Raw genomic sequence first — 24,699 nt, 5'->3', positions numbered from 1 at the left:
AAGAGTTTCTCTCCTGGCTGGCTTTGGCTTGCCAGTTGCCACTCTATACCACTGACACAGCACATGTTCGAATTCAACAAAAGCTGATAAACTTACAAAGAGCACCCTCATGATGGGGGCAAACAATGAACGTAGTTTATTCTGCAGCACAAATAAAATAAAAATTAGGTAAGAACACCTCGATTAATAAATAAAAAAACACACTAAAACCCCTCAGCCAGTGCTCTTCAATTTTGAAGGGTCACAATTGTGGTGGCACAGACCCTAGGTAATGATACTTAGCCACGGTGCCTCCAGAACTCATTTAAGGAAGTGCATTGACGGTAAGGCTTCTAGAAACTACACGTCTCTCGATTTAGTGGCGCTCTTGGTTCCCTATGTGGAGACATTGCATGCACACATCACTGACAGAGAGAAACAGAAACGATGGTGAGGTAACTACGGGAAAAGTTGTTTTATCAGGAAATTGCTTAACTACAGTGTATTTTGGCACTTAGTCATTTCTGGATATGTATTAGAAGAGGAGAGATCCAAGGTGAGAAACAGTCGTAACACAGGGTCCCTGCTGAGGCTTCTACAGGCGATAGTGTGCATTGTTGACAGCTAGCTATAGCGCCAAGATTGAGGGTACATTGTAGCTAGCTAGTTATAGCGCTCAGATTTAGTTGGCCCTTATGCTTGCTCCAACTACAACCTCAAGGCTGAGAATGACCACCTACCTAGAGCAGATAGTTACATTTGACTGTGACTTTAAAAAGTGTAATTACTTTATGGTATGTAGATTTAATTTGTATAAAAGCTATAGTATGATTCAATTTCCAGTCATGTGTCCCAGGAAGTGCCCTTTGCTACTCGAGACCTGTCATGTGCTGACAAAACTGAGGATAGATCACTGAATGAAATATGAAGTCCATGCAATTCATGAAGTGCTTAAGTGTTCTACGTAAAAACAGTTTGCTTTGGCCCACTTTAGACAAACGTACACCAGTCTCTTCAGTGTGTGTCACTGGCGTCTTCTTCTGTGACCGGTTTCTACTGTAGGGATCCCCCCTCCCCTGGTCTAAAGCACTGGATGATGGAAACTTTAGGTGGGAAAAAACAGCTCTGACTGACTCTACTTTAGCATCACACACCCAGAGTGCCACAATCTGAGGCTGAATGTTTTTTGTCAAAGTGCAGGATAACCAACCACAGCTCTAAGCTGCTGAGGGACATGTTACTATATTTAGCACTTGGCTCAATGACTAAACCCTGCTTTATCCATTCACTGGTCTTGTACCAAAACATGTAGAGCAAACAGAGATTTGTATAAGTATGGGCCATGACCTCTATCGCAAAAAAACATGTCTACAAAAACCACCCATAACAGAGACCATTGAGTCCAAGGAGAGTACCAAAATAGCTACAGACAGATCCTGGTACACTCTGATCTACATTAGCTACATGACCTTATTTTCTGCTTTCTGGCTACAGTGTTATTGTGTCTGTCACCATATGTAAACTTGTCAAGATGAAGACTAAGGATTAACTCTACACACCAAATCTAAATCCACTGACTTGGCCCATCCTATGTCAACGCTCCTTTATAAGATAAATAAAATCCGTCTTGAAAAGGCAGTTGTAAAAATAAAATACAATGTAAGATACAAAGCTACAGTAACTTCAAAATGGCAGAAGTCCAGTCGAGTATCTTATCAGACCTGGATATTATTTATTTATTTATTTAATATATATATATATAAATAAATAAATAAATAAATAGGGAGATCTGGACCCGAACAGACCCGAGAACAACCAGACGTAGACCGGACCCATACCTTATGGGGTCAGGGTCTAGACCAGATCCGATTGTACCAGAGTGACAAATTTATGTTAATCAGCCAAGTTTATCTTTCGGCTAATAAATAGGTCTTTATATGTTGGCTCTCCATAAGTCAACAGATTCACCTTATTAGCGTAAAATAAAACATTTTTAGGTAATGCAGAGACGCGGTCAGATCCATTCATGTCCACTGGTCTATCAGCTGTAGTTACATAGACCCAGATCAGAGGGTCAACTACAGAATTTCAGTCACAGTAAATTGGGTCCCACCCAGACCCATAGAGTCTAGACCCTTCAAACTCAACTTTGGACCTCGAAGCCAGTCCCACTATCTTTTTTCATTGTTCCCCTCTAATCAGGGACTGATTTAGACCTGGAATACCAGGTGGGTGAAATTAATTATCAGGTATAACAGAAAACCAGCAGGCTCCGGACCTCGTAGTGTAAGAGCTCAATACCCCTGTTCTAGAATGTCCACTCAAAAGAGTGAAATCAGAGCCTTAGATCAGTATGGATGTTATACAGTCTCTCTCTGGATATACAGTATGTCTCTGGATATAACCATTCAGTGCAAAGGGGGGACAACAATAACAGAAAGATGCATAGAAGCAGAACTCAGGCCCATACCCCGATCACTCAGAATATAGGGAATGCTTCAAGAGAACGAGATAATTCACCTGTCAAATTACATAAAATCCATAATATAATTCTTCAAAGCCTGGATTCAATTCTAACAGGTTTTTGATAATGATTGCTAATCCCAACCAGTTCTCTGCTTTCAGAGAACAGGTGAAATTTAGTGAATACTGGTTGTTTTTCCAAAAGGCATCTTTACCTTCAAGTTCTTAAGATCAACTTCTAGGCACCTTCAGTTCAATGAACAGTAGCAACAGAGAATGTCCTGTGTGAGTGGGCAGGAAAGTAGGTACCACGATGAGCAATATGAAATTACAGCTGGGCTTGACACTACCACACTAAATTCAAAGTTCACAGTCAAAACCCAGGGTCGTATTCACTAGTGCACACCGTAGCAAAACAATGTGCAAAGGAAAACAAGTGTCTTATTGGACAAGTTTAGGTAGTCCCTCCCTGTTTCAGTTAGTTTTCTTCCATTTGGTGCCTAATGAATATAACCCAGGACTAACAGACCGTAGAGGCTTCTTCCACTACCTAGCTCAAAGAGCTAAAAGTCTTGGAACAGTTTAGTCTCTGGTCTAGTTCTGTTCTAGTATTTCCTAGGGTTGTTGTAGGACACAGAGAGTGGGGGTGCGCTGGGGCTTGGCACGGCCACAGGGGAGCTGAGCTCTGGGGGGTACGGCTGTAGGCCCATTTGCTTGTTGTCCTGGAGCTTGCGGACCACCACGCGGCAGAAGTCCTCGCTGTGGCGGTGGCAGGTGTCAAGGAGCTGGCGGACCTTGGCGGTACGCGTGGCCCGGTTCACCACCAGCTCGTAGTCCTCGAGCATCAGGAGAGAGCGAGCCAGCAGGGCATCCAGGCTCTGGTTCAGACAGGCCTCCGTCATCTGGGAAACGATATCCTCGCGCCGCACTGCGATCCAGCGCGCCACAGGGCCCAGCGTTGGGTCGGGGGGATCCGAAGATGGGTTGAAGTCTGGAGGGTTTGGGTAAAGCCAAAGTAGGTATTAGATTAGCAGTGATATAAATAATTGGAACAGTAGTGGCCTGAGAACAGCACTGAGGAACATGAAAACATACCTTAGATAGGACAAACTTTTCAGTGTTCCTCAAGGCTCTGTTCTTGGACCACTGCTGTTCTCTCACACAGTGTACAAAACATTAGGAACACCTTCCTAATATTTAGTTGCCACCCCCTTTGCCTTCAGAACAGCCTCAATTCTCTACAAACTGTTGAAAGCGTTTCACAGGGCCCATGTTGACTGCGATGCTTCCCACAGTTGTGTCAAGTTGGCTTGATGTCCTTTGGGTGGTAAACCATTCTTGACACACACGGGAAACTGTTGAGTGTGAAAAACCCAGCAGCATTGCAGTTCTTGACGCACTCAAACCGGTGCGCCTGGCATCTACTACCATACCCCGTTCAAAGGGCACTTAAATATTTTGTCTTGTCCATTTACCCTCCGAATGGCTAGCTGGCTGGCACACACACAATCTATGTCAAGGCTTAATTTTTTATTTTTATTTTTTTTACACGTCTTCTCGCCTGCATCTACACTGATTGAAGTAGATTTAACAAGTGACATCAACAAGGATCATAGGTTTCTCCTGGATTCACCTGGCCAGTCTCTTATGGAAAGAGCAGTGTTCCAAATATACAGTACCAGTCAAAAGTGGGGACACACCTACTCATTCAAGGGTTTTTCTTTATTTGACTATTTTCTACATTGTAGAATAACACTATGAAATTACACATGGAATCATGTAGTAACCAAAAACAAAAGTTAAATCAAAATATATTTTATATTTGAGATTCTTCAAAGTAGCCACCCTTTGCCTTGACAGCCTTGAACACTATAGGCATTCTCTCAACCAGCTTCATGAGGTAGTCACTTGCATTTAAAATTAACAGGTGTGTCTTGTTAAAAGTTCATTTGTGGAATCTTTCATTCTTAAGGTGTTGGAGCCAATCAGTTGTGTTGTGACAAGGTAGGGGTGGTATACAGAAGATGGCCCTATTTGGTAAAAGACCAAGTCCATATTATGGCAAGAACAGCTGAAATAACCAGAGAAACGACAGTCCATCATTACTTAAAAAGACAGGTCAGTCAATACTGAACATTTCAAGAAGTTTCTTCCAAGTGAAGTCGTAAAAACCAACAAGCGCTATGATGAAACTGGCTCACATGAGGACCGCCACAGGAAAGGAAGACCCGGAGTTACCTCTGCCGCAGAGGATAAGATCATTAGCGTTACCAGCCTCAGAGATTGCAGCCCAAATAAATGCTTCAGAGTTCAAGTAAAAGACACATCTCAACATCAACTGTTCAGAGGAGACTGTGTGAATCAGGCCTGCAAAGAAACCACTACTAAAGGACACCAAGAAGAAGAAGAGACTTGCTTGGGCCAAGAAATACAAGCAATGGACATTAGACCGGTGGAAATCTGTTCTTTGGTCTGAGGAGTCCAAATTTGAGATGTTTGGTTCCAATCACAGTGTCATTGTGAGACCCAGAGTAGGTGAACGGATGATCTCCGCATGTGTGGTTCCCACCGTGAAGCATGGAGGCAGAGGTGTGGTGGTGCTTTGCTGGTGACACTGTCAGTGATTTATTTAGAATTCAAGGCACACTTAACCAGCAAGGCTACCACAGCATTCTGCAGCAATACACCAGCCCATCTGGTTTGTGCTTTGTCCTGTTGAAAAACAAATGATAGTGGGACTATGACTCCACACAACTCCAGGATGTTTGATCAAGAAGGAGGGCTATTTGACCAAGAAGGAGGGCTATTTGACCAAGAAGGAGAGTGATTGAGTGCTGCATCAGATGACCTGGCCTCCACAATCGCCCAACCTCAACCCAATTGAGATGGTTTGGGATGAGTTAGACCGCAGAGTGAAGGAAAAGCAGCCAACAAGTGCTCAGCATATGTGGGAAATCCTTCATAACTGTCGGAAAAGAATTCCAGGTGAAGCTAGTTGAAAGAATGCCAAGAGTGTGCAAAGCAAAAGGTGGTTACTTTGAAGAATCTCAAATATAAAATATATTTTGATTTGTTTAAAACTTTTTTGGTTCCTACATGATTCTATAGTTTTGATGTCTTCACTATTCTACAATGTAGAAAATAGTACAAATAAAGAAACTCTTGAATGAGTAGCTGTGTCCAAACTTTTACTGTATGTATGTACAAAAGTATGTTGACACCCTTCAAATGAGTGGATTGGGCTATTTCCACCACACCCATTGCTGACAAGCGTATAAAATCGAGCACACAGCCATGCAATCTCCATAGACAAACATTACACGCATACACAGTGCCTTCGGAAAGTATTCAGAATCCTTGACTTTTTCCACATTGTTACCAGCCTTATTCTAAAATGGATTATATAAACAAACAAAAATCCTCAGCAATCTACACACAATACCCCATAATGACAAAGTGAAAACAGATTTAAATTTTTTGTTAATGTGCAAAAATGTCTAACAGAAATATCATATTTACATACAGTTGAAGATAGAAGTTTACATACACCTTAGCCAAATACATTTAAACCGAGTTTTTCCACAATTCCTGTCATTTACTCCTAGTAAACATTCCCTGTCTTAGGTCAGTTAGGATCAGCACTTTATTTTAAGAACGTGAAATGTCAAAATAATAGTACAGTGAATGATTGATTTCAGCTTTTATTTCTTTCATCACATTCCCAGTGGGTTAGAAGTTTACATACACCCAATTAGTATTTGGTAGCATTGCCTTTAAATTGTTTAACTTGGGTCACATTTTTTGGGTAGCCTTCCTCAAGCTTTCCACAATAAGTTGGGTGAATTTTCCCCCCATTCCTCCTGACAGAGCTGGTGTAACTGAGTCAGGTTTGTAGGCCTCTTTGCTCGCAAACACTTTTTCAGTTCTGCCCACAAATGTTCTATAGGATTGAGGTCAGGGCTTTGTGATGGCCACTCCAATACCTTGACTGTGTTGTCCTTAGGCCATTTTTCTACAACTTTGGAAGTATGCTTGGGGTCACTGTCCATTTGGAAGACCCATTTGTGACCAAGCTTTAACTGCCTGACTGATGTCTTGACACGTTGCTTCAATATATCCACGTAATTTTCCTTCCTCATCTTGCCATTTATTTTGTGAAGTGCACCAGTCCCTCTACCAGTCCCTCCACCAGTCCCTCCTGCAGAAACGCAGAAATGCACCCCCACAACATGATGCTGCCACCCCCGTGCTTCACGGTTGGGATGGTGTTCTTTGGCTTGCAAGCCTCCCCCTTTTTCCTCCAAACATAACGATGGTCATTATGGGCAAACAGTTCTATTTTTGTTTCATCAGACGAGAGGACAATTCTCCAAAAAGTACAATCTTTGTCCCCATGTGCAGTTGCAAACCGTAGTCTGGCTTTTTTATGGCGGTTTTGGAGCAGTGGCTTCTTCCTTGCGGAGCGACCTTTCAGGTGATGTCAATATAGTACTCGTTTTACTGTGGACAAAGATACTTTTGTACCCGTTTCCTCCAGCATCTTCACAAGGTCCTTTGCTGCTGTTCTGGGATTGATTTGCACTTTTTGCACCAAAGTAAGTTCATCTCTAGGAGACAGAATGCATCTCCTTCCTGAGCGGTATGACGGCTACGTGGTCCCATGGTGTTTATACTTGCGTACTATTGTTTGTACAGATGAACGTGGTACCTTCAGGCGTTTGGAAATTGCTTCCAAGAATGAACCAGACTTGGAGGTCTACAATATTTTTTCTGAGGTCTTGGCTGATTTCTTTTGATTTTCCCATGATGTCAAGCAAAGAGTTTGAAGGTAGGTCTTGAAATACATCCACAGGTACACCTCCAATTGACTCAAATTATGTCACTTACCCTATCAGAAGCTTCAAAAGCCATATAATTTTCTGGAATTTTCCAAGCTGTTTAAAGGCACAGTCAACTTAGTGTATGTAAACTTCTGACCCACCGGAATTGTGATACAGTGAATTATAAAGGGAAATAATGTGTCTGTAAACAATTGCTGGAAAAATGACTTGTGTCATGCACAAAGTAGATGTCCTAACCGACTTGCCACAACTATAGTTTGTTAACAAGAAATTTGTGGAGTGGTTGAAAAACGGGTTTTAATGACTCCAACCTAAGTGTATGTAAACTTCCGACTTCAACTGTAAGTATTCAGACCCTTTGAGCACGCGTCTCATAGACGGGGCTGCAGTGGAGCAGGTTGAGAGCTTCCTGTACCGGTACCCCCTGTATATAGCCTCGCTATTGTTATCTTACTGCTGCTCTTTAATTATTTGTTACTTCATTTCTTTTTTGTTGTATTTTTCTTAAAACTGCATTGTTGGTTAATGGTTTGTGAGTAACTTCACTGGAAGGTCTACACCGGTTGTATTCGGCGCAAGTGACAAATAACATTTGATTTGAAGAAGAGGCTATAATAGCTGCCAAAGGTGCTTCAGCAAAGTATTGAGTAAAGGGTTTGAATACTTATGTAAATGTGATCTTTTTAAAATGCATATATATATATATATAAAAATAAAAGCATTTTAAAACAATGATCAGATCCATTTGCAAGCATTTCTAAAAACCTGTTTTTGCTTTGTCATTATGGGGTATTGTGTGTAGATTGATGAGGGTAAAACACTATTTAATCCATTTTAGAATAAAGCTGTAACATAACCAAATGTGGAAAAAGGCAGGGGGTCTGAATATGTTTTACAGTAGCTAGGTAGGTAGTGAGACTAGGAGTTTAATGTTAGTCGTGTCATGTGATTTCATTTGGAACTTTAACTATGTTACCTGGCTGGGGTTGGTATGGCTGTGGCTTCAGGCTGAGGTTGTCCAGGTACGTCACACACTCTGTTTCAGGCAGATCTGGTTTGAGGGGAATGTTGAGCTCATCCAGGGGCCTGGCGCTCTGGGGGTAGTTGTTGAGGTTGTTGTCCCCCTGGCTCTGCTCTCTGAGGGGCTGCGGAGGCTCCAGTGTGTGGGGCATGAACAACGAGGGGGACACTTCTAGGAGGGGTTGGGTGGAGGGGGGGGCGACAAGGAGAGGTGGGTGTCAATCAGAGGAGGCTTTTCTCCAGGGAGGAAGTTCCTCCTCATTAATTAAAAAAATGATTTGAGGGAGAATGAGGGAGAAGAGAGAGAACTGGGTATCAATGCAACTTGTATTCAACGCAGAAACAGACTAGTACTCAGGAAACTCGCTATTTCCCTTCAGGGCAAAAAGTTAACTGTTAATCACAGCTGTCAATCACAGTCTAGGAAAGTGGGCGGATTTACCTTTAGAAGGCGGAGCATTGGTGCTAGTGAGGGAGCTTGGTTGGGAGATGTCCGTGTCCTGGGAGGAGCAAGACCCAGAGGTGGAGCTTCCCTATGGCAGTGACAGAGCATGTTAAAAAAACTCACACACACACACACACACACACACACACACACACACACACACACACAGGAGTGCTCTACATAAGAGTAAACTGGCCCTAAAAGAACAGATATACAGCTCTGGAAAAAATTAAAAGACCATTGCAAAATGATCAGTTTCTCTGGCTGTACTATTTATAAGTATGTGTTTGGATAAAAATTAACATTTCTCCCAAATGCCAAATAAAAATATTGTAATTTAGAGCATTTTTTACAGAAAATTACAACTGGTCAATGTTGTCAGTAGTTTATAGAATAAAACAAAAATACAGTGCCTTCAGGAAGTATTTAGGCTGTTGGTTGACAAATTTTCTTGTCAAGTGGTCGCAAATATATATATATTTTTCATGGCACGTAAGACACCCGTCTGATTCGTGCCTGGACTAATCCATTGCGGAGGCGGCACAGGCCATCACTCTCAGACAGGCATCGGCAACACAAGGCATGCGTGCAATGAGGGTATTTGCCTTGCACGCCAAGCAATTTGATTTTAAAAAAGAAGTGAAATTGCATTGGTTTTTTCATAGAAGGCTACTGCTTTGGACCTGTTCATGAGAGTATTCCTTGGGCCTATAGTATGTGAAGATAATTTGTCTTGGGTATAATTTTAAATGTTGAGTCAAGAAAACTTAATTGTGTAAATTGTTTGCCCTCTGATAGACGCTAACTATCAATTCCCCATTACATACAATATATCACCAGTTGTACATTTACCATTAATCCCAATCATTTCTAATCTACAATGTTTGTTATGGTAATTTCTGATAATGCATTCAATATATTAGTATTAGAGCGGACACGTTGTTTGCAGCGCTCACAACCTGGGGCGGAAATAAGAATTTGTTCTTAACTGACTTGCCTAGTTAAATAAAGGTAAGATAAAACCTATGCTACACTTATGAGAAACAAGTTCTGCCAATTAATTCATTGTCTTTTGTTTAGAGCGCTCCTGTCAATGTTGAGTAAGGACCCGATTACACATAGAAGTAGGCCTAGGCTACCTGGCGTAGGCGCAAATGTAAAAACTTGCCCATTTAGGGATGTCTGATAGTATTAACTTACCATAACTAATGAGCAGTGGAGCTACGCAAAATAATTATTTCAATCAAGTAAACAAAGTCTGTTTTTACATCCATTGAGAATGACAATAGCTCCTCAATGTATTTGTCAAATCTTTCCAGCTCACTCCCTTTTGAGAACCACCGAGCCTCGGCACGAATGGAAAAAATGTCATGCTCTGATCCAGTGGAAACCTGATTACTTCTCAACTTTGCGCAAATACAGATGTCTGTCCGGATCACACTGGCGTGGGAAACAGAGCTCAGAATAGTTGATACAATGTTGCTAGGGCGAGCATCAGGCCTGACAGTTGATACAATTCACTTTCATGTTCGTTGCAGACAGGCGGAGTAGATAGATGAATGTGATTGAAGAACATGAACAAACTGCCACATTTGTGCATCTTAATTATTTCATCAATCAGTGCCCTTAAAGCATCAGACAAGCTCTTTGCCTATTGTTTATTTTATTAATAAACACATAGGGTGTGTCTACATAATGAAAAATACACGTTCGAAAATGTTGACCTATCAATTGGTACATTTTTTTAAAAAGAGGACTCTCTGTTGACCCAAAAAACATTTTGCCGGGGACAGCCGGTCATTATACTCACTGGCCAGGGACTGGGGTTGTTCTTCAGAATGTTCAGAGACTTCTCCTCTTCCCTCCCCCTCTCACACACCATGGGTGTGGCAGAGTAACAGCTTGCCCGCCTCATCAGCTAGAGAAAGAGAATGTATGCTGCTTTATAAACTGGGTGGTTCGAACCCTGAATGCTGATTAGCTGACAGCCATGGTATATCAGACCGTATACCACAGGTATGACAAAACATTTCTTTTTACTGCTCTAATTACGTTGGTAACCAGTTTATAATAGCAATAAGACACCTCGGAGATTTGTGGTATTTTGACCAATATACCACGGCTATGGGCTATATCCAGGCACTCCGTGATACGTCGTGCATTAGAACAGCCCTTAGCCATGGTATATTGGCCATATACCACACCTCCTCATACCTTATTGCTTAAAAATAAACTGATGCAAATCATTGTGTGCATTTCTTTCCACGTTAAACGGTGAATAAGGAAGTGAAAGTAGGGGTTGGATTATTTCTACCAAAATGTGAAGTCATACATTTGTCTCTCTGTTCGTCATTTGTCAAGTCATCCATCTCAAGACATATCAATGAGTCACGATGCGCCAAACCCTGGTCAAGTCTGAAGTCATCAAATTTGGGGCTATCACAAACAGAACTAAAACATTTAACAATACACAGTGAGGTCATATGAGCCTGGGGATGAGGTTACTTGAGTCATAGTGAATGACTTGGGACTGTATGTTTCCTGCCAAACCTTTTCCTTTTGACCTGTGTACTGGACAATATCGCACTGACTGACCTTTGACTTCTTGACCTCCAGCACGGCCTCCAGGACGTTGATTTCATCGAACCTCCTCAGCATTGGCTCCAGCTCCATCACACACTCTGCACAAGACAAGTAGAGACGGTTATGGCTCTATAGTTTTTAGGGACAAATGTATACTTGCAACACCTACATAGATAATACATTGACATCAATGTATTAATTGTACAAAACATTGAGTTAGGTATATTGATCTTAAGGGAGGTTTCTGTGCCAAGTAACAAGATAAGGTTAGAATGGCATCTGTCTGAGTCAGTAAAGGTTACTGTGAGTTAAAATGAAAGGTGAGGGGTGATCTCTTACTGAGAAGAAAGAGGTATTTGTTGGCTGTGAGTAAAAGTCCCCCTTAGGCACAGATCCAGAATCAGCTTATTTTTCCCAAATCCAACATAAACATGTGTCAGGAAAGCGCCAAACTGTTCTGAGATCTACATCTAGGGGCAACTTCAGCCTATGTGAAGGTAACGAGTTGAGGTCAAAGGTCATGTCTCTTACGGAGGAAGGATTGCCGTTCGTCGGGGTTAGCGGTCCAGCCGAAAGTCATGAGGTTGATGAGTGTCTCCCTGCTGGGGATGTCCCCTGGCAGACAGTCCAGGCCTGTTTCCGGACGTGCCCCCCGCAGCACGCTGAACATGATCTGCATGGGGTTGGTCGCCTCTGTACAGAAATACAAACGCTCACTCAGTTTTTAAAAACTTCTGAATGAAGATTTAATATCACTTGCGTCTGGAAATCCCACCGCTATTTTCGAGCATGCAGAGGACCATAAATGTTAACTCATGAGTTTGGTATATGTCACTGACAAGAAACAGTAAGGTCATGAGGCTAACCTAACGTGCAAGTATAGCTGACAACATGTATTTTGAATGAGGTTATATGATTCCATAAAAGTGAGGTTATTATTAACATCCATAAAAAACACATTGCTTTTACAAACATTCTATACTGCATTCCAACAGTAAAAACAACATCTAAACCTTAAATTACCTTCAAATGGTATCCTCCTGGCCAGCACCTCCCACATAATGATTGCGTAACTAAAATGGGAACATAAAAAAAAAAGAAGCTTTATTTGACCCACAGTTAGAATAGCAGCCTCTGGGGAGAAAAATAAATATTGATGTCAGATGAGCATTCCCCTCAAATGGATGTCTAATACTAAGAGTCAGTCATGAATCTCATTTCCTCAGTCGTACACAAAAGGCCAATACACTTCCCAGTGGAGGCATGACTCAGTCATCATGACAGTCTACTGCCCAAAAGCCCCAGTGAATCAGTCAGAGGTTAGGGGAACTTGAAGGGCTAGTCTCAGATCTCTTTTCAGCATTTCCTTTTGTGACATCTTCACTGAAACAAGGGGTTCCTTTAAGGGGGTGTTCATCTAGAAAGGGCAAGCACCTTAGAGACGCTCACTGAGATCAATGAAATTGAAACTTAAAGTACTTCACCGTTTGCTCCGGGAGGAATGTGGATTGATTTACCTAAGGCTAAATACTACACTTGCCTTGAAATACAATCTTCTATTAAATAGCAACTAAACATGATAAGCAACTTCTCCTTTTGAAAACGGCCTGTGGCATCGATAGGAGTCAGACATTTATTCTAGGTGTCAAAATTGACTACAAAGTCTAAAATAGGATAATTTGTCATAGTCAGTCTCATCCAAAACGAATATTTGCGAGATAATTAAGAAATAATGGTACAGAATTAAGGGTACCGTACCAGTTTATTTCAATCCCGCCCACAGCACCCAAGTAATCATCCATTTGGAAAGCAGCTGCATGCAACCCAATTATAATGCCCATGGTACATTTTATTTGACATCTATGGGGTTAGTTAGGGACCATCAGTAAATTACATAATGCCCATGGTACATTTTATTTGACATCTATGGGGTTAGTTAGGGACCATCAGTAAATTACATAATGTACATGGGACAATATTTTTAAAATGTCAATAGCTCCAAATTTCAATTACTTAAAAACCTCAAACCAACTAAATTGTAGAAATCCATATACAAATATCGAACACGTTTAATGAGAACTAAAAAGTTGTGCAACATGAAAATATTGTTCCATTTACATTGTGCAATTTATTGACGGCCCTTAACTAGCCCCACAGACAGGCAATCCAAAGTCAAACCAATTTTGCCACGGACGCACACCGGCCGGCTGAAGCTAATTGGCGAAAGAAGTTGGCTAGCTTGCTACAGTAGCTAGTTTAGGCTACTTCCAGACACAAGACCTGGTTAAACTGTTTCAAGTTATCTAAAAAGGGTGATGTACTAACTGTGTACCATTTTGGCAGAGTGAAGTACAAATGCTTCTCACATTCGCACACACACACAAAAACAAACCCCCATTCGCAGTTTCATTTCTTAATGAAGCTAATTGAAACCGAGGCTAAAATCAAAAGTTCAGCCCCCTTTAAAGTTGTGAAAAATGACACTTCTGCTACTCCCTTTGAAAAATGATACGCAAGGAATGTTGTAGAAACTAATTGTGTATTTGAGGTAGATCCCCACAGAAATATGTTTGTGTGGGTGTGTTGGGAGTGTCAGTTTAGTATGTGTGGGTCCAGTAAGTGTGCATAGAGCCAGTGCAAGAGAGTATGTGCATTAAAAAAAAGGGTCAATGCAAATAGTCCGGGTAGCCATTTGATTAAGTGTTCAGCGATCTTATGGCTTGTGGGTACAAGCTGTTCAGGAACCTTTTGGTCCCAAACTTGACGCTCTGGTACCACTTGCCGTGCTGTATAAGAGAGAACAGTCTATGACTAGGGTGGTTGGAATGTTTGACAACTTTTGGGGAATTCCTCTGACACCGCCTGGTATAGAGGTCCTGGAAGATAGGGAGCTCGGCCCCAGTGATGTACTGGGCCGTGCACACTACCTTCTGTAGCGCCTTATTGTCGGATACCAAGCAGTTGCCATACCAAGTGGTGATGCAGCCAATCAAGATGCTTTCAATGGTGTAACTGTAGAACTTTGAGGATCTGAGGGCCCATGCCAAATCTTTTCAGTCTCCTGAGGGGGGAAATAGGCTTTGTCGTGCCCTATTAATGTTGGTTGGTGTATTTGGACCATGATAGGTGATGTGGACATCGAGGAGCTTGAAGATCTCGACCCAATCCACTACAGCCCGGTCGATGTGAATGGAGGCATGCTCGGCCCTTCCGTTTCCTGAAGAGCACGATCAGCTCTTTTGTCTTGCTGACATTGAGGGAGGTTTTTCTCCTGGCACCATACTGCCAGGTCTCTGACCACCTCCGTATAGGCGGTCTCACTGTTTTCAGTGATCAGGCCTACCACCGGTGTCGTCAGCAAACTTGGTGTTGGAGTCGTGCGCAGATACAGTCATGGGTGAACAGGGAGTACAGGAGGGGAGTAGGCACACACCCGAGACCCTTGTTTTGAGGGTCAGCATGGCAGATGTTTCCTACCCACACCACCTGGGGGCAGCCCATGAGCAAGTCCAGAATCCATTTGCAGAGGGAGGTGTTTAGTCCCAAGGTCCTTAGCTTAGTGATGAGCTTGAAGGGCACTATGGTGTTGAACGCTGTGCTGTAGTCAATGAAAAGCATTCTCATGGAGGTGTTCTTGTTGTCCAGGTGGGAAAGGGAAGTGTGAAGTTTAATGGAGAGTACCTCCATCTGTGGTGGTAGGAGAATTGGAATAGGTCCAGGGTGCCTGGGACGATTGATGTGAGCCACAACTAGCCTTTCAAAGCATTTCATGGCTACAGATGTTGAGTACTATAGGGCGACAGTCATTTAAACAGGTTACCTTGGCAATCTTGGGCACATGGACTATGGTGGTCTGCTTGAAACATGTAGGTAATACAGACTGGGTCAGGGAGAGATTGAAAATGTCAGTGAAAACACTTGCCAGCTGGTCAGTGCATGCTCGGAGTACGCATCCTGGTAATCGTTCTGGCCCTGTGGACTTGTGAATGTTAGCCTGCTTAAAAAGTTCTTACGTCGGCTACAGAGATCTTGATCACACAGTTGTCCAAAGCAGCTGGTGCTCTCATGCATGGTTCAGTATTGCTTGCCTCAAACCAAGCATAGAAGGCACTTAGCTCGTCTGATAGGTTGCGTCACTGGGCAGCTCGCTGCTGGGTTTCCCTTTGTAAATCGTGATAGTTTGCAAGCCCTGCCACATTCGACGAGTGTCAGAGCCGGTGTAATAGGATTCAGTCTTAGTCCTGTATTGACGCTTTGTCTGTTTGATGGTTCGTCGGAGGGTGTACCGGGATGTCTTATAAGCATCCAGATTGGTGTCCCGCTCCTTGAAAACGGCAGTCTTTAGCTCAGTGTGGATGTTGCCTGTAATCCATGACTTCTGGTTGGGATATGTATGTGCGGTCACTGTGGGTGATGTCGTCGTCAATGCACTTATTAATGAAGAAGGTGACTGATGGGGTAAACTCCTCAATGCCATTGGATGAATCCTGGAACATATTCCAGTCTGCACTAGCAAAACAGGCCTGTAGCTTAGCATCCACTTAAAAATGTTTGTTGTTGTAAAAACTCCTGTTAAATAGTATGGCCTACAGCTTATCATGAGGTATTCTAACTCAGGTGAACAGAACCATGAGACTTCTGTAATATTAGAGATTGTGCACCAGCTGTTGTTAACAGACACACACCACCCCCTTTGAGTTTACCCGACGATGCCATTCTGTCTTGCTGATGTATAGAAAAACCTACTACTTTCAGCCATGACTGAAAAACATAGGATATTACAGTTCTTCAGATCACCTTGATAGGATAGTCTCGAATGGAGCTCGTCCAATTTATTTTCCAGTGATTGCACGTTTGCCAATAGAACAAACGGAGGGTAGAGGCGGTTTATCCACATGCCGACGTAGTGTCGTTGGGTATCCCGCACGCCGGCCTCTATAACACCGCCTCTTCCTTTTTTGATCGTCTGGAATTTGGGCCTGGTCCGGGATGAGCCATATGTACTTCGCCGCCAACTCATTGAAGTAGAAATCCTCATCCATGCTGAAATGCTGAACTGCTAATAAGTGATGTGGTTCAAGGCTGCTAGTGGTTAGCTAGTAGGGGGAAGCCAGGGGTGGAAAAGGGGCTATGCTAAAAGCCTAAACGCTCTATTGTGGTCAAACATTTTTAGCTGATACAGAATAAAGAAATCACAGGATATGGTCAGATGATAAGTTGGCTTTAGACTTTTTAGAGGCCCTTTAAGATAGTGGTCTGAACCTAGCTACAGTATGTTAATATTATTCATGACTTACAGGTTGCCTGGATGCCATATCACTTTGGGCTTCAGCATAGTGCTCGGTTGTTCATTGTCATGCCATGCCATTCATATAGCAGAGGGCCTGGCTAAAGCACAAACAGATCTGGCCAGGTCCTTTAACTCAAATCCTGGTTCTTGTTGGCTCACCTGTACATATCGTGTTTGGCGTCTGCCCTGCGGCTCTTGGAGGGTTCGTAAGCTTCGGGTGGCATGTAGATGACGGTGCCCCCCATCTCAGGTGGCTTGGATCCTGAGCCTTTACTGATGGACAGCTGACGCCACTTAGACAGGCCAAAATCTGCTATCTGGACACAACAAGGACAACTGGGTTTTGAGAGCTGGATTTTGCAACGAAAAGTGAAAATTCTTATTGGACAGGTAGTACCTCCCTGTTTTCAAACATTTTCTCCCTACAAGAACACAACCCTGAACTGCCAAGGAGACATTGATCATCAGAGACATTCAAATATGTAGGCCTAGGCTATTTCTCAGGGAAATTAAAAGATTCTGTTTATTTATACACAACCAAAATGAATCTGGGCCATTACGACTTTAGTCAGTTAAAAGCCTCATTAATACATGAAGCTTAATAGGGGCAGATGAAGATTAGATTGGTTCATGCAGGAGGGTTGAGCTGGATGATGGAGAGCTGATTCATATTTTAATCCTCTCCTGCCCCCGTTTTCAGTATGACCAAACAGTTTAATTGGAACCATGAATACTTCGGTCATATTAAATGGAAGACAAATTGCCTTAGCAAACAAAATCAAATGTTATTTGTCAACATGCTTTATAAAACAACAGGCGTAGACGAACAGTGATTCAGGGGACTATATAATATGAAAACTACTAAGTAAGACAGAGGTTGACACACACACCTTGACATGAAACTCTCCGTCGAGCAGAATGTTCTGCGTTTTGAGGTCGTGGTGCAGGAGGGGTGGGGTCATGTTGTGTAGGAAGTTAACCCCTAGAGCTATCTCGTACAGGACACGCAGCCTCAACGACCAGGCCAGCAGGGGGTACACTGTCTTCTACAGAGTGTGGGAGGAGAGAAGGGAAAGTACTACCAGTAGCTCGCAGCCCACCTAAGAGTAACTCGCCAAACAATTCTGAAAGTACATGACATTTTCAAATGTTCTACCGCAAACGGTCATAAACAAATCTCACAAGTATCAGACACTGCAAGCTGCCAGCTACTATCTAAAAAAAATGCAACATTGACATCATCCCAACCCTGGTTGGCCACTATTTGCTTAAATTGCCAAACCTAACACAATATCTGCCAATTAATTTCCAGCAATATTGCCCGTCTGTCTGTGTGATGCGCACGCGTACCACTTTGTGTAGCCAGTTGATGCGATTACCGTCTTGTGGTATGACAGAAATACTTTCCCCAAAATGTTCTCAATTAAAATGTTAACTGCAAAGTAGGCTTATCTGGCACAAGTATATCATGAGTAAGTAGTGCATTCGGAAAGTATTCAGACCCCTTTTCCACATTTTGTTACGTTACAGCCTTATTCTAAAATTGATTAAATTTGTTTTTTTCCCCCTCAATCTACACAAAATACCCCATGACAAAGCAAAAACAGGTTTGCAGAAATGTTTTCACATTTATTTTAAAGAATGTTAATGAAATAGCACATTTACATAAGTATTCAGACCCTTTACTCAGTACTTTGTTGAAGCACCTTTGGCAGCGATTACAGCCTTGAGTCTTCTTGGGTATGACGCTACAAGCTTGGCACACCTGTATTTGGGGAGTTTCTCTCATTTTTCTCTGCAGATCCTCTCAAGCTCGGTCAGGTTGGATGGGGAGCGTCGCTGCACAGCTTTTTCAGGTCTCTTCAGAGATGTTTGATCGGATTCAATTCGGGGCTCGGGCTGGGCCACTCGAGGACATTCAGAGACTTGTCCCAAAGCCACTCCTGCGGGGTCTTGGCTGTGTGCTTACGGTCGTTGTGCTGTTGGAAAGTGAACCTTAGCCCCGGTCTGAGTGCTCTGGAGCAGAATTTTATCAAAGATCTCTGTACTTTGCTCCGTTCATCTTTCCCTCGATCCTGACTAGTCTTCCAATCTCTGCCACTGAAAAACATCCCCACAGCATGATGCTGCCACCACCATGCTTCTCCCTAGGGATGGTTCCAGGTTTCCTCTAGAAGGGACACTTGGCATTCAGACCAAAGAGTTCAATCTTGGTTTCATCAGACCAGAGAATCTAGGTTTCTCATGGTCTGAGAGTCCTTTAGCTGACTTTTGGCAAACTTCAAGCAGGCCGTCATGTGCCTTTTACTGAGGAGTGGCTTTTGTCTGGCCACTCTACCATATAGGCCTGAAAGGTGGAGTGCTGCAGAGATGATTGTCCTTCTAGAAGGTTATCCCGTCTCCACAGAGGAACTCTGGAGCTCTGTCCCTGACAAAGGCCTTTCTCCAATTGCCCAGTCTGGTAGTGTGATTCCACACTTCTTCCATTTAAGAATGAGGGAGGCCACTGTGTTCTTGGGGACCTTCAATGCTACAGACATGTTTTCTTATCCATCCCCAGATCTGTGCCTCGACAATCCTGTCTCGGAGCTCTAGGGACAATTTCTTCGACCACAGGTGGACTCCAATCAAGTTGTAGAAACATCTCAAGAATGATCAATGGAATCAGGATGCACCGGAGCTCAATTTCAAGTCTCATAGCAAAGGGTCTGAATATTTATGTAAATAAAGGTGTTTTTTTTATGCTTGCTCATTTGTAAAAAAAAAAAACACTTTTCCCTTTGTCATTATGGGGTAGTGTGTGTAGATGGACTTTTACATTTAAAAAATGTTTTTTTTAATCAATTTTAGAATCAGGCTGTAACGTAAGAACATTTGGGAAAAGGGTCTGAATAGTTTCCAAATGCACTGTATAGAATTTGTTCCTATTATTTGCAAACTTTGGCATGAAATGAGCAGTACAGAACCATTGCTAGACTGTGACATTAGACATCACATTCCTCACTCGCTAGATGCTCAATGAAAAATAGTCTTCAGATGTCATTTAACCATTGACATGGACTCAGAACATCCAATTCCATTGTTTCTCTATAATCAATTGTAATTGAGAGTGAAATCAAATTAACAATCTAAAACAAGGAACATTTTTACTGAGTTGTTTATTAACCCTTCTTTTACTTGGTATATCGACAGAGAAAAATAGTGCACTACTGTATCTTGTACGCTAAGGACCTGGGGAAGAGTTGCAGGGTAGTGGAGAAGAGAATGTGCCTATTTAAAAACTAGGGAAAAAAGTTGTAGCTCGGGATGTTTCATTGAATTAAAAGAAGCTCTAAATGCTAGAAAATGTCAGAGACCCCTGGACTGGGGGGAATGAGAAGAAATGCCAGTGCTAAGTATTGTGCCGACATCGCAGCGCTCACATTTTTCAGTCATAGCGAGAGTATAGCAATCTGATACCAACGCCTGAATGACATTCTTCTTCATTCAAAATGATAGTGGTAAACACTATGCCTATACTCTGCTTCGAAACAGTTGTGGGAGAAGGAAATGAAAAGCCCCTAGACTGGTATGGCAAGATTCTTGTGCCTCAGTCCCAACTCCCTTGTTTGAACAGGCACCTCGTGAAGCAGCACACTGTTCTTACTAACGGTGTGTACCTCGTGAAGCAGCACACTGTTCTTACTAACGGTGTGTACCTCGTGAAGCAGCACACTGTTCTTACTAACGGTGTGTACCTCGTGAAGCAGCACACTGTTCTTACTAACGGTGTGTACCTCGTGAAGCAGCACACTGTTCTTACTAACGGTGTGTACCTCGTGAAGCAGCACACTGTTCTTACTAACGGTGTGTACCTCGTGAAGCAGCACACTGTTCTTACTAACGGTGTGTACCTCGTGAAGCAGCACACTGTTCTTACTAACGGTGTGTACCTCGTGAAGCAGCACACTGTTCTTACTAACAGTGTGTACCTCGTGAAGCAGCACACTGTTCTTACTAACGGTGTGTACCTCGTGAAGCAGCACACTGTTCTTACTAACGGTGTGTACCTCGTGAAGCAGCACACTGTTCTTACTAACGGTGTGTACCTCGTGAAGCAGCACACTGTTCTTACTAACGGTGTGTACCTCGTGAAGCAGCACACTGTTCTTACTAACGGTGTGTACCTCGTGAAGCAGCACACTGTTCTTACTAACGGTGTGTACCTCGTGAAGCAGCACACTGTTCTTACTAACGGTGTGTACCTCGTGAAGCAGCACACTGTTCTTACTAACGGTGTGTACCTCGTGAAGCAGCACACTGTTCTTACTAACGGTGTGTACCTCGTGAAGCAGCACACTGTTCTTACTAACGGTGTGTACCTCGTGAAGCAGCACACTGTTCTTACTAACGGTGTGTACCTCGTGAAGCAGCACACTGTTCTTACTAACGGTGTGTACCTCGTGAAGCAGCACACTGTTCTTACTAACGGTGTGTACCTCGTGAAGCAGCACACTGTTCTTACTAACGGTGTGTACCTCGTGAAGCAGCACACTGTTCTTACTAACGGTGTGTACCTCGTGAAGCAGCACACTGTTCTTACTAACGGTGTGTACCTCGTGAAGCAGCACACTGTTCTTACTAACGGTGTGTACCTCGTGAAGCAGCACACTGTTCTTACTAACGGTGTGTACCTCGTGAAGCAGCACACTGTTCTTACTAACGGTGTGTACCTCGTGAAGCAGCACACTGTTCTTACTAACGGTGTGTACCTCGTGAAGCAGCACACTGTTCTTACTAACGGTGTGTACCTCGTGAAGCAGCACACTGTTCTTACTAACGGTGTGTACCTCGTGAAGCAGCACACTGTTCTTACTAACGGTGTGTACCTCGTGAAGCAGCACACTGTTCTTACTAACGGTGTGTACCTCGTGAAGCAGCACACTGTTCTTACTAACGGTGTGTACCTCGTGAAGCAGCACACTGTTCTTACTAACGGTGTGTACCTCGTGAAGCAGCACACTGTTCTTACTAACGGTGTGTACCTCGTGAAGCAGCAACACTGTTCTTACTAACGGTGTGTACCTCGTGAAGCAGCACACTGTTCTTACTAACGGTGTGTACCTCGTGAAGCAGCACACTGTTCTTACTAACGGTGTGTACCTCGTGAAGCAGCACACTGTTCTTACTAACGGTGTGTACCTCGTGAAGCAGCACACTGTTCTTACTAACGGTGTGTACCTCGTGAAGCAGCACACTGTTCTTACTAACGGTGTGTACCTCGTGAAGCAGCACACTGTTCTTACTAACGGTGTGTACCTCGTGAAGCAGCACACTGTTCTTACTAACGGTGTGTACCTCGTGAAGCAGCACACTGTTCTTACTAACGGTGTGTACCTCGTGAAGCAGCACACTGTTCTTACTAACGGTGTGTACCTCGTGAAGCAGCACACTGTTCTTACTAACGGTGTGTACCTCGTGAAGCAGCACACTGTTCTTACTAACGTGTACCTCGTGAAGCAGCACACTGTTCTTACTAACGGTGTGTACCTCGTGAAGCAGCACACTGTTCTTACTAACGGTGTGTACCTCGTGAAGCAGCACACTGTTCTTACTAACGGTGTGTACCTCGTGAAGCAGCACATTGTTCTTACTAACGGTGTGTACCTCGTGAAGCAGCACACTGTTCTTACTAACGGTGTGTACCTCGTGAAGCAGCACACTGTTCTTACTAACGGTGTGTACCTCGTGAAGCAGCACACTGTTCTTACTAACGGTGTGTACCTCGTGAAGCAGCACATTGTTCTTACTAACGGTGTGTACCTCGTGAAGCAGCACACTGTTCTTACTAACGGTGTGTACCTCGTGAAGCAGCTGATCCAGAGAGCCATTGCTCATGTACTCAGTGACGATGCAGAAGAACTCGGGCTCGTTGCACACGCCAAAGATTTGGATGATGTAGTTGAACCTGGCCTTGTGAAGCACCTCCGCCTCCTTCAGTAGGCAATTCCTCTCCCTGTAAACACAGTCATGATGAGAACATTTTGACATTAGTCATTCAAATGACACAGGAATTGAGATTCATATTGAAACTTTGTGTGTATTGGTAATAAGGTACATTTCTGAATGATAGAAAACAGTGAAATTAATGTATTTTCTATTCAAATTGGCACATAGCCATGAGGCTCGTAATATCTACTTCTCCTTTAGCCCAATATTGGACTAGAGAGCCTAACTTTACTTCCAAGGACCTTACGTGTTCTATTTAAAAAGGGCGAAATGCCTCGAAGCCAAATCCCTCTACTTTCATATCAAAATAATTTCACAAATGCAAAATACACACTGTTTTTAACACAGTTGCAGCCGACAGTATTTTTCCCTGACAACACGTTTGTGGCGCCTGTCTTCCGTTTACACACAGATGTTCGGAGACGCAGAGCTAATTAGCACAGGTCAGTTAGTCACGGTCTCCTGTAAACAAACGCTGTAACATGGAAATGTGACCGTGTGGGAACCCTATAAAAAAAGGTGTATCAATTTAAACCTTTTGTATTTTGAAAATCCTTTATCGCTGACATGAAAGATAAGGTTCTTATGGTTGCAAAACCGTACCGCAAGCAACGCATGTTAATTATCCATGGCAATGCTCAGATTTAGTGTCGGGGATATTAATGAAACTCCCCTGTACAGAACACGTACTCGTCTAATGACTTGTGTGTAATGTACTGGAACTTTGAGTCATGATCATGGCCTATCTAGTCGATACATTAATCAAATCTGACAAGGCAATGATAGATTAGATCTTGATTTTAACAAACATACCTTTCGCCAACAGGCGAATCCAATTTCAGACACTTGATGGCAACGGTGGTCCGCCAATCGCAATGCTGTGCCTTGAACACGGTTCCGAACCCACCTTTACTCAGGTAATGCAAGTCCGTCAGCTTTTGATAGGGGATCACCGGTAGAGTGCTCGTGAGACTACAAAGGTTCACACAGCCCGTGTGCTGCTGCTCCATAATTATTGTGAACCTACAATAAGGAGCTCTTGAAAAAAGCTTGTCCTCCTCTGCCGAAAAGAGAAAGCGGAATTGAGAGTTCCTGTTCCCGATGCAACGGAAAGACCCTGGTGGCTTGACAGAGCCGAGTACAGATTCATAAATGTTCCATTAAAAAGCTACGTGATGACGTTTGACTTGCAGGTTTGGTATAATGTGCTCGCGCTGCCAGTGTTAATGATTGCAACTGGACGTCGGAAGAAAAAAAAACAGTGACTTGAATTGTTGCTAACAAAAAAATGTTAGACTGTCCTTTTCTGTCAATGTATCCAACTCTCTAGCGAGTAACGTTAGGGACTAAAAACCACCGGTGACTGATTTATACTTGTAAGCTAAAGACACGGCATTGGGGCATATTCTTGACCCTGTAGAAGTCCGTCATTAGTTAGCTAGTAGCGTGCTACAAAATAACTGACTGATTAAAATAAGGACAGCAATGTTTACATTTTACGTTTAGGTAGCTACGAAAGCGGTGGTTTCTGTGTCCGTTGTTGTAATTTTGTGAAGGGATAGGATGACAAGACCCTTCCGGGTTTCTTTTGAGTTACATTCAGGATCCGAACGTTATGGCGTTGTGATTGGGCTCGTTCGAGCGGACCAATTTTGTCAAGTCTCATTTCAAAGTGCGATATATTATGGGGATAAAAACGGTCCGATTTGCTCCTTTACATCGACTTCATGAACTTCACAAAAACCATGTGATCAAAGGTCATGAAGTTTCGACTGAAATGTTCAGTTGTTGTTTGTTTGACCCACGCGAATTTGACCAAAGATGTGACCCGCATTCATGTGGATATGTACAATTTAATGTGATATGAGGCTCTCTCGCTAAACAATTAAAAGTACAATGTACACACATATTTACAGCTTGTGAGTGTGTAATATGGAGGTTTGAGATATGTTTATTTCGAAATGACAAAGAAACACTTTATAAAACAATGGCAACACTGCCATGTTGCACTGAGCCATCATTGTCCGACTCAATCAATCAATCACATTTATTTATAAAGCCCTTACATCAGCCTATGTCACAAAGTGCTG

The 24,699-nt window shown here is 42.9% G+C and overlaps 1 protein-coding gene across 1 annotated transcript; it reads right to left on the bottom strand.

The window, feature by feature from the left end:
* Positions 1-112: 112 nt before the first annotated feature.
* On the bottom strand, positions 113-24,277 carry LOC112227135 (receptor-interacting serine/threonine-protein kinase 2). The gene is made up of 11 exons (XM_024391986.2): positions 23,423-24,277; positions 22,463-22,616; positions 17,512-17,667; positions 16,781-16,938; positions 12,355-12,404; positions 11,863-12,024; positions 11,344-11,429; positions 10,559-10,666; positions 8,746-8,836; positions 8,260-8,475; positions 113-3,433 (listed from the first exon to the last, which is right to left on the bottom strand). The coding sequence occupies exons 1-11, from the start codon at positions 23,617-23,619 to the stop codon at positions 3,048-3,050; spliced, it is 1,764 nt and encodes a 587-aa protein (XP_024247754.1). The 5' UTR covers positions 23,620-24,277; the 3' UTR covers positions 113-3,047.
* Between the last annotated feature and the right edge of the window lie 422 nt (positions 24,278-24,699).

Source organism: Oncorhynchus tshawytscha, linkage group LG28, assembly GCF_018296145.1.
Source record: "Oncorhynchus tshawytscha isolate Ot180627B linkage group LG28, Otsh_v2.0, whole genome shotgun sequence".
Classification (NCBI taxonomy): Eukaryota; Metazoa; Chordata; class Actinopteri; order Salmoniformes; family Salmonidae; genus Oncorhynchus; species Oncorhynchus tshawytscha.
The sequence above is the reverse complement of the archived record's forward strand: the minus strand, read 5'-3'. Positions and strand labels throughout refer to the sequence as shown.

Bases quoted from the DNA above. Each gene is read 5' to 3' on its own strand.
- LOC112227135 (XM_024391986.2), bottom strand. From the start codon at position 23,619: ATGGAGCAGCAGCACACGGGCTGTGTGAACCTTTGTAGTCTCACGAGC. The intron at 22,617-23,422 runs GTATGTTTGTTA...CTGTGTTTACAG, and splicing joins GATTCGCCTGTTGGCGAAAG to GGAGAGGAATTGCCTACTGA. The intron at 3,434-8,259 runs GTAACATAGTTA...CAAACCCTCCAG, and splicing joins GCCATACCAACCCCAGCCAG to ACTTCAACCCATCTTCGGAT.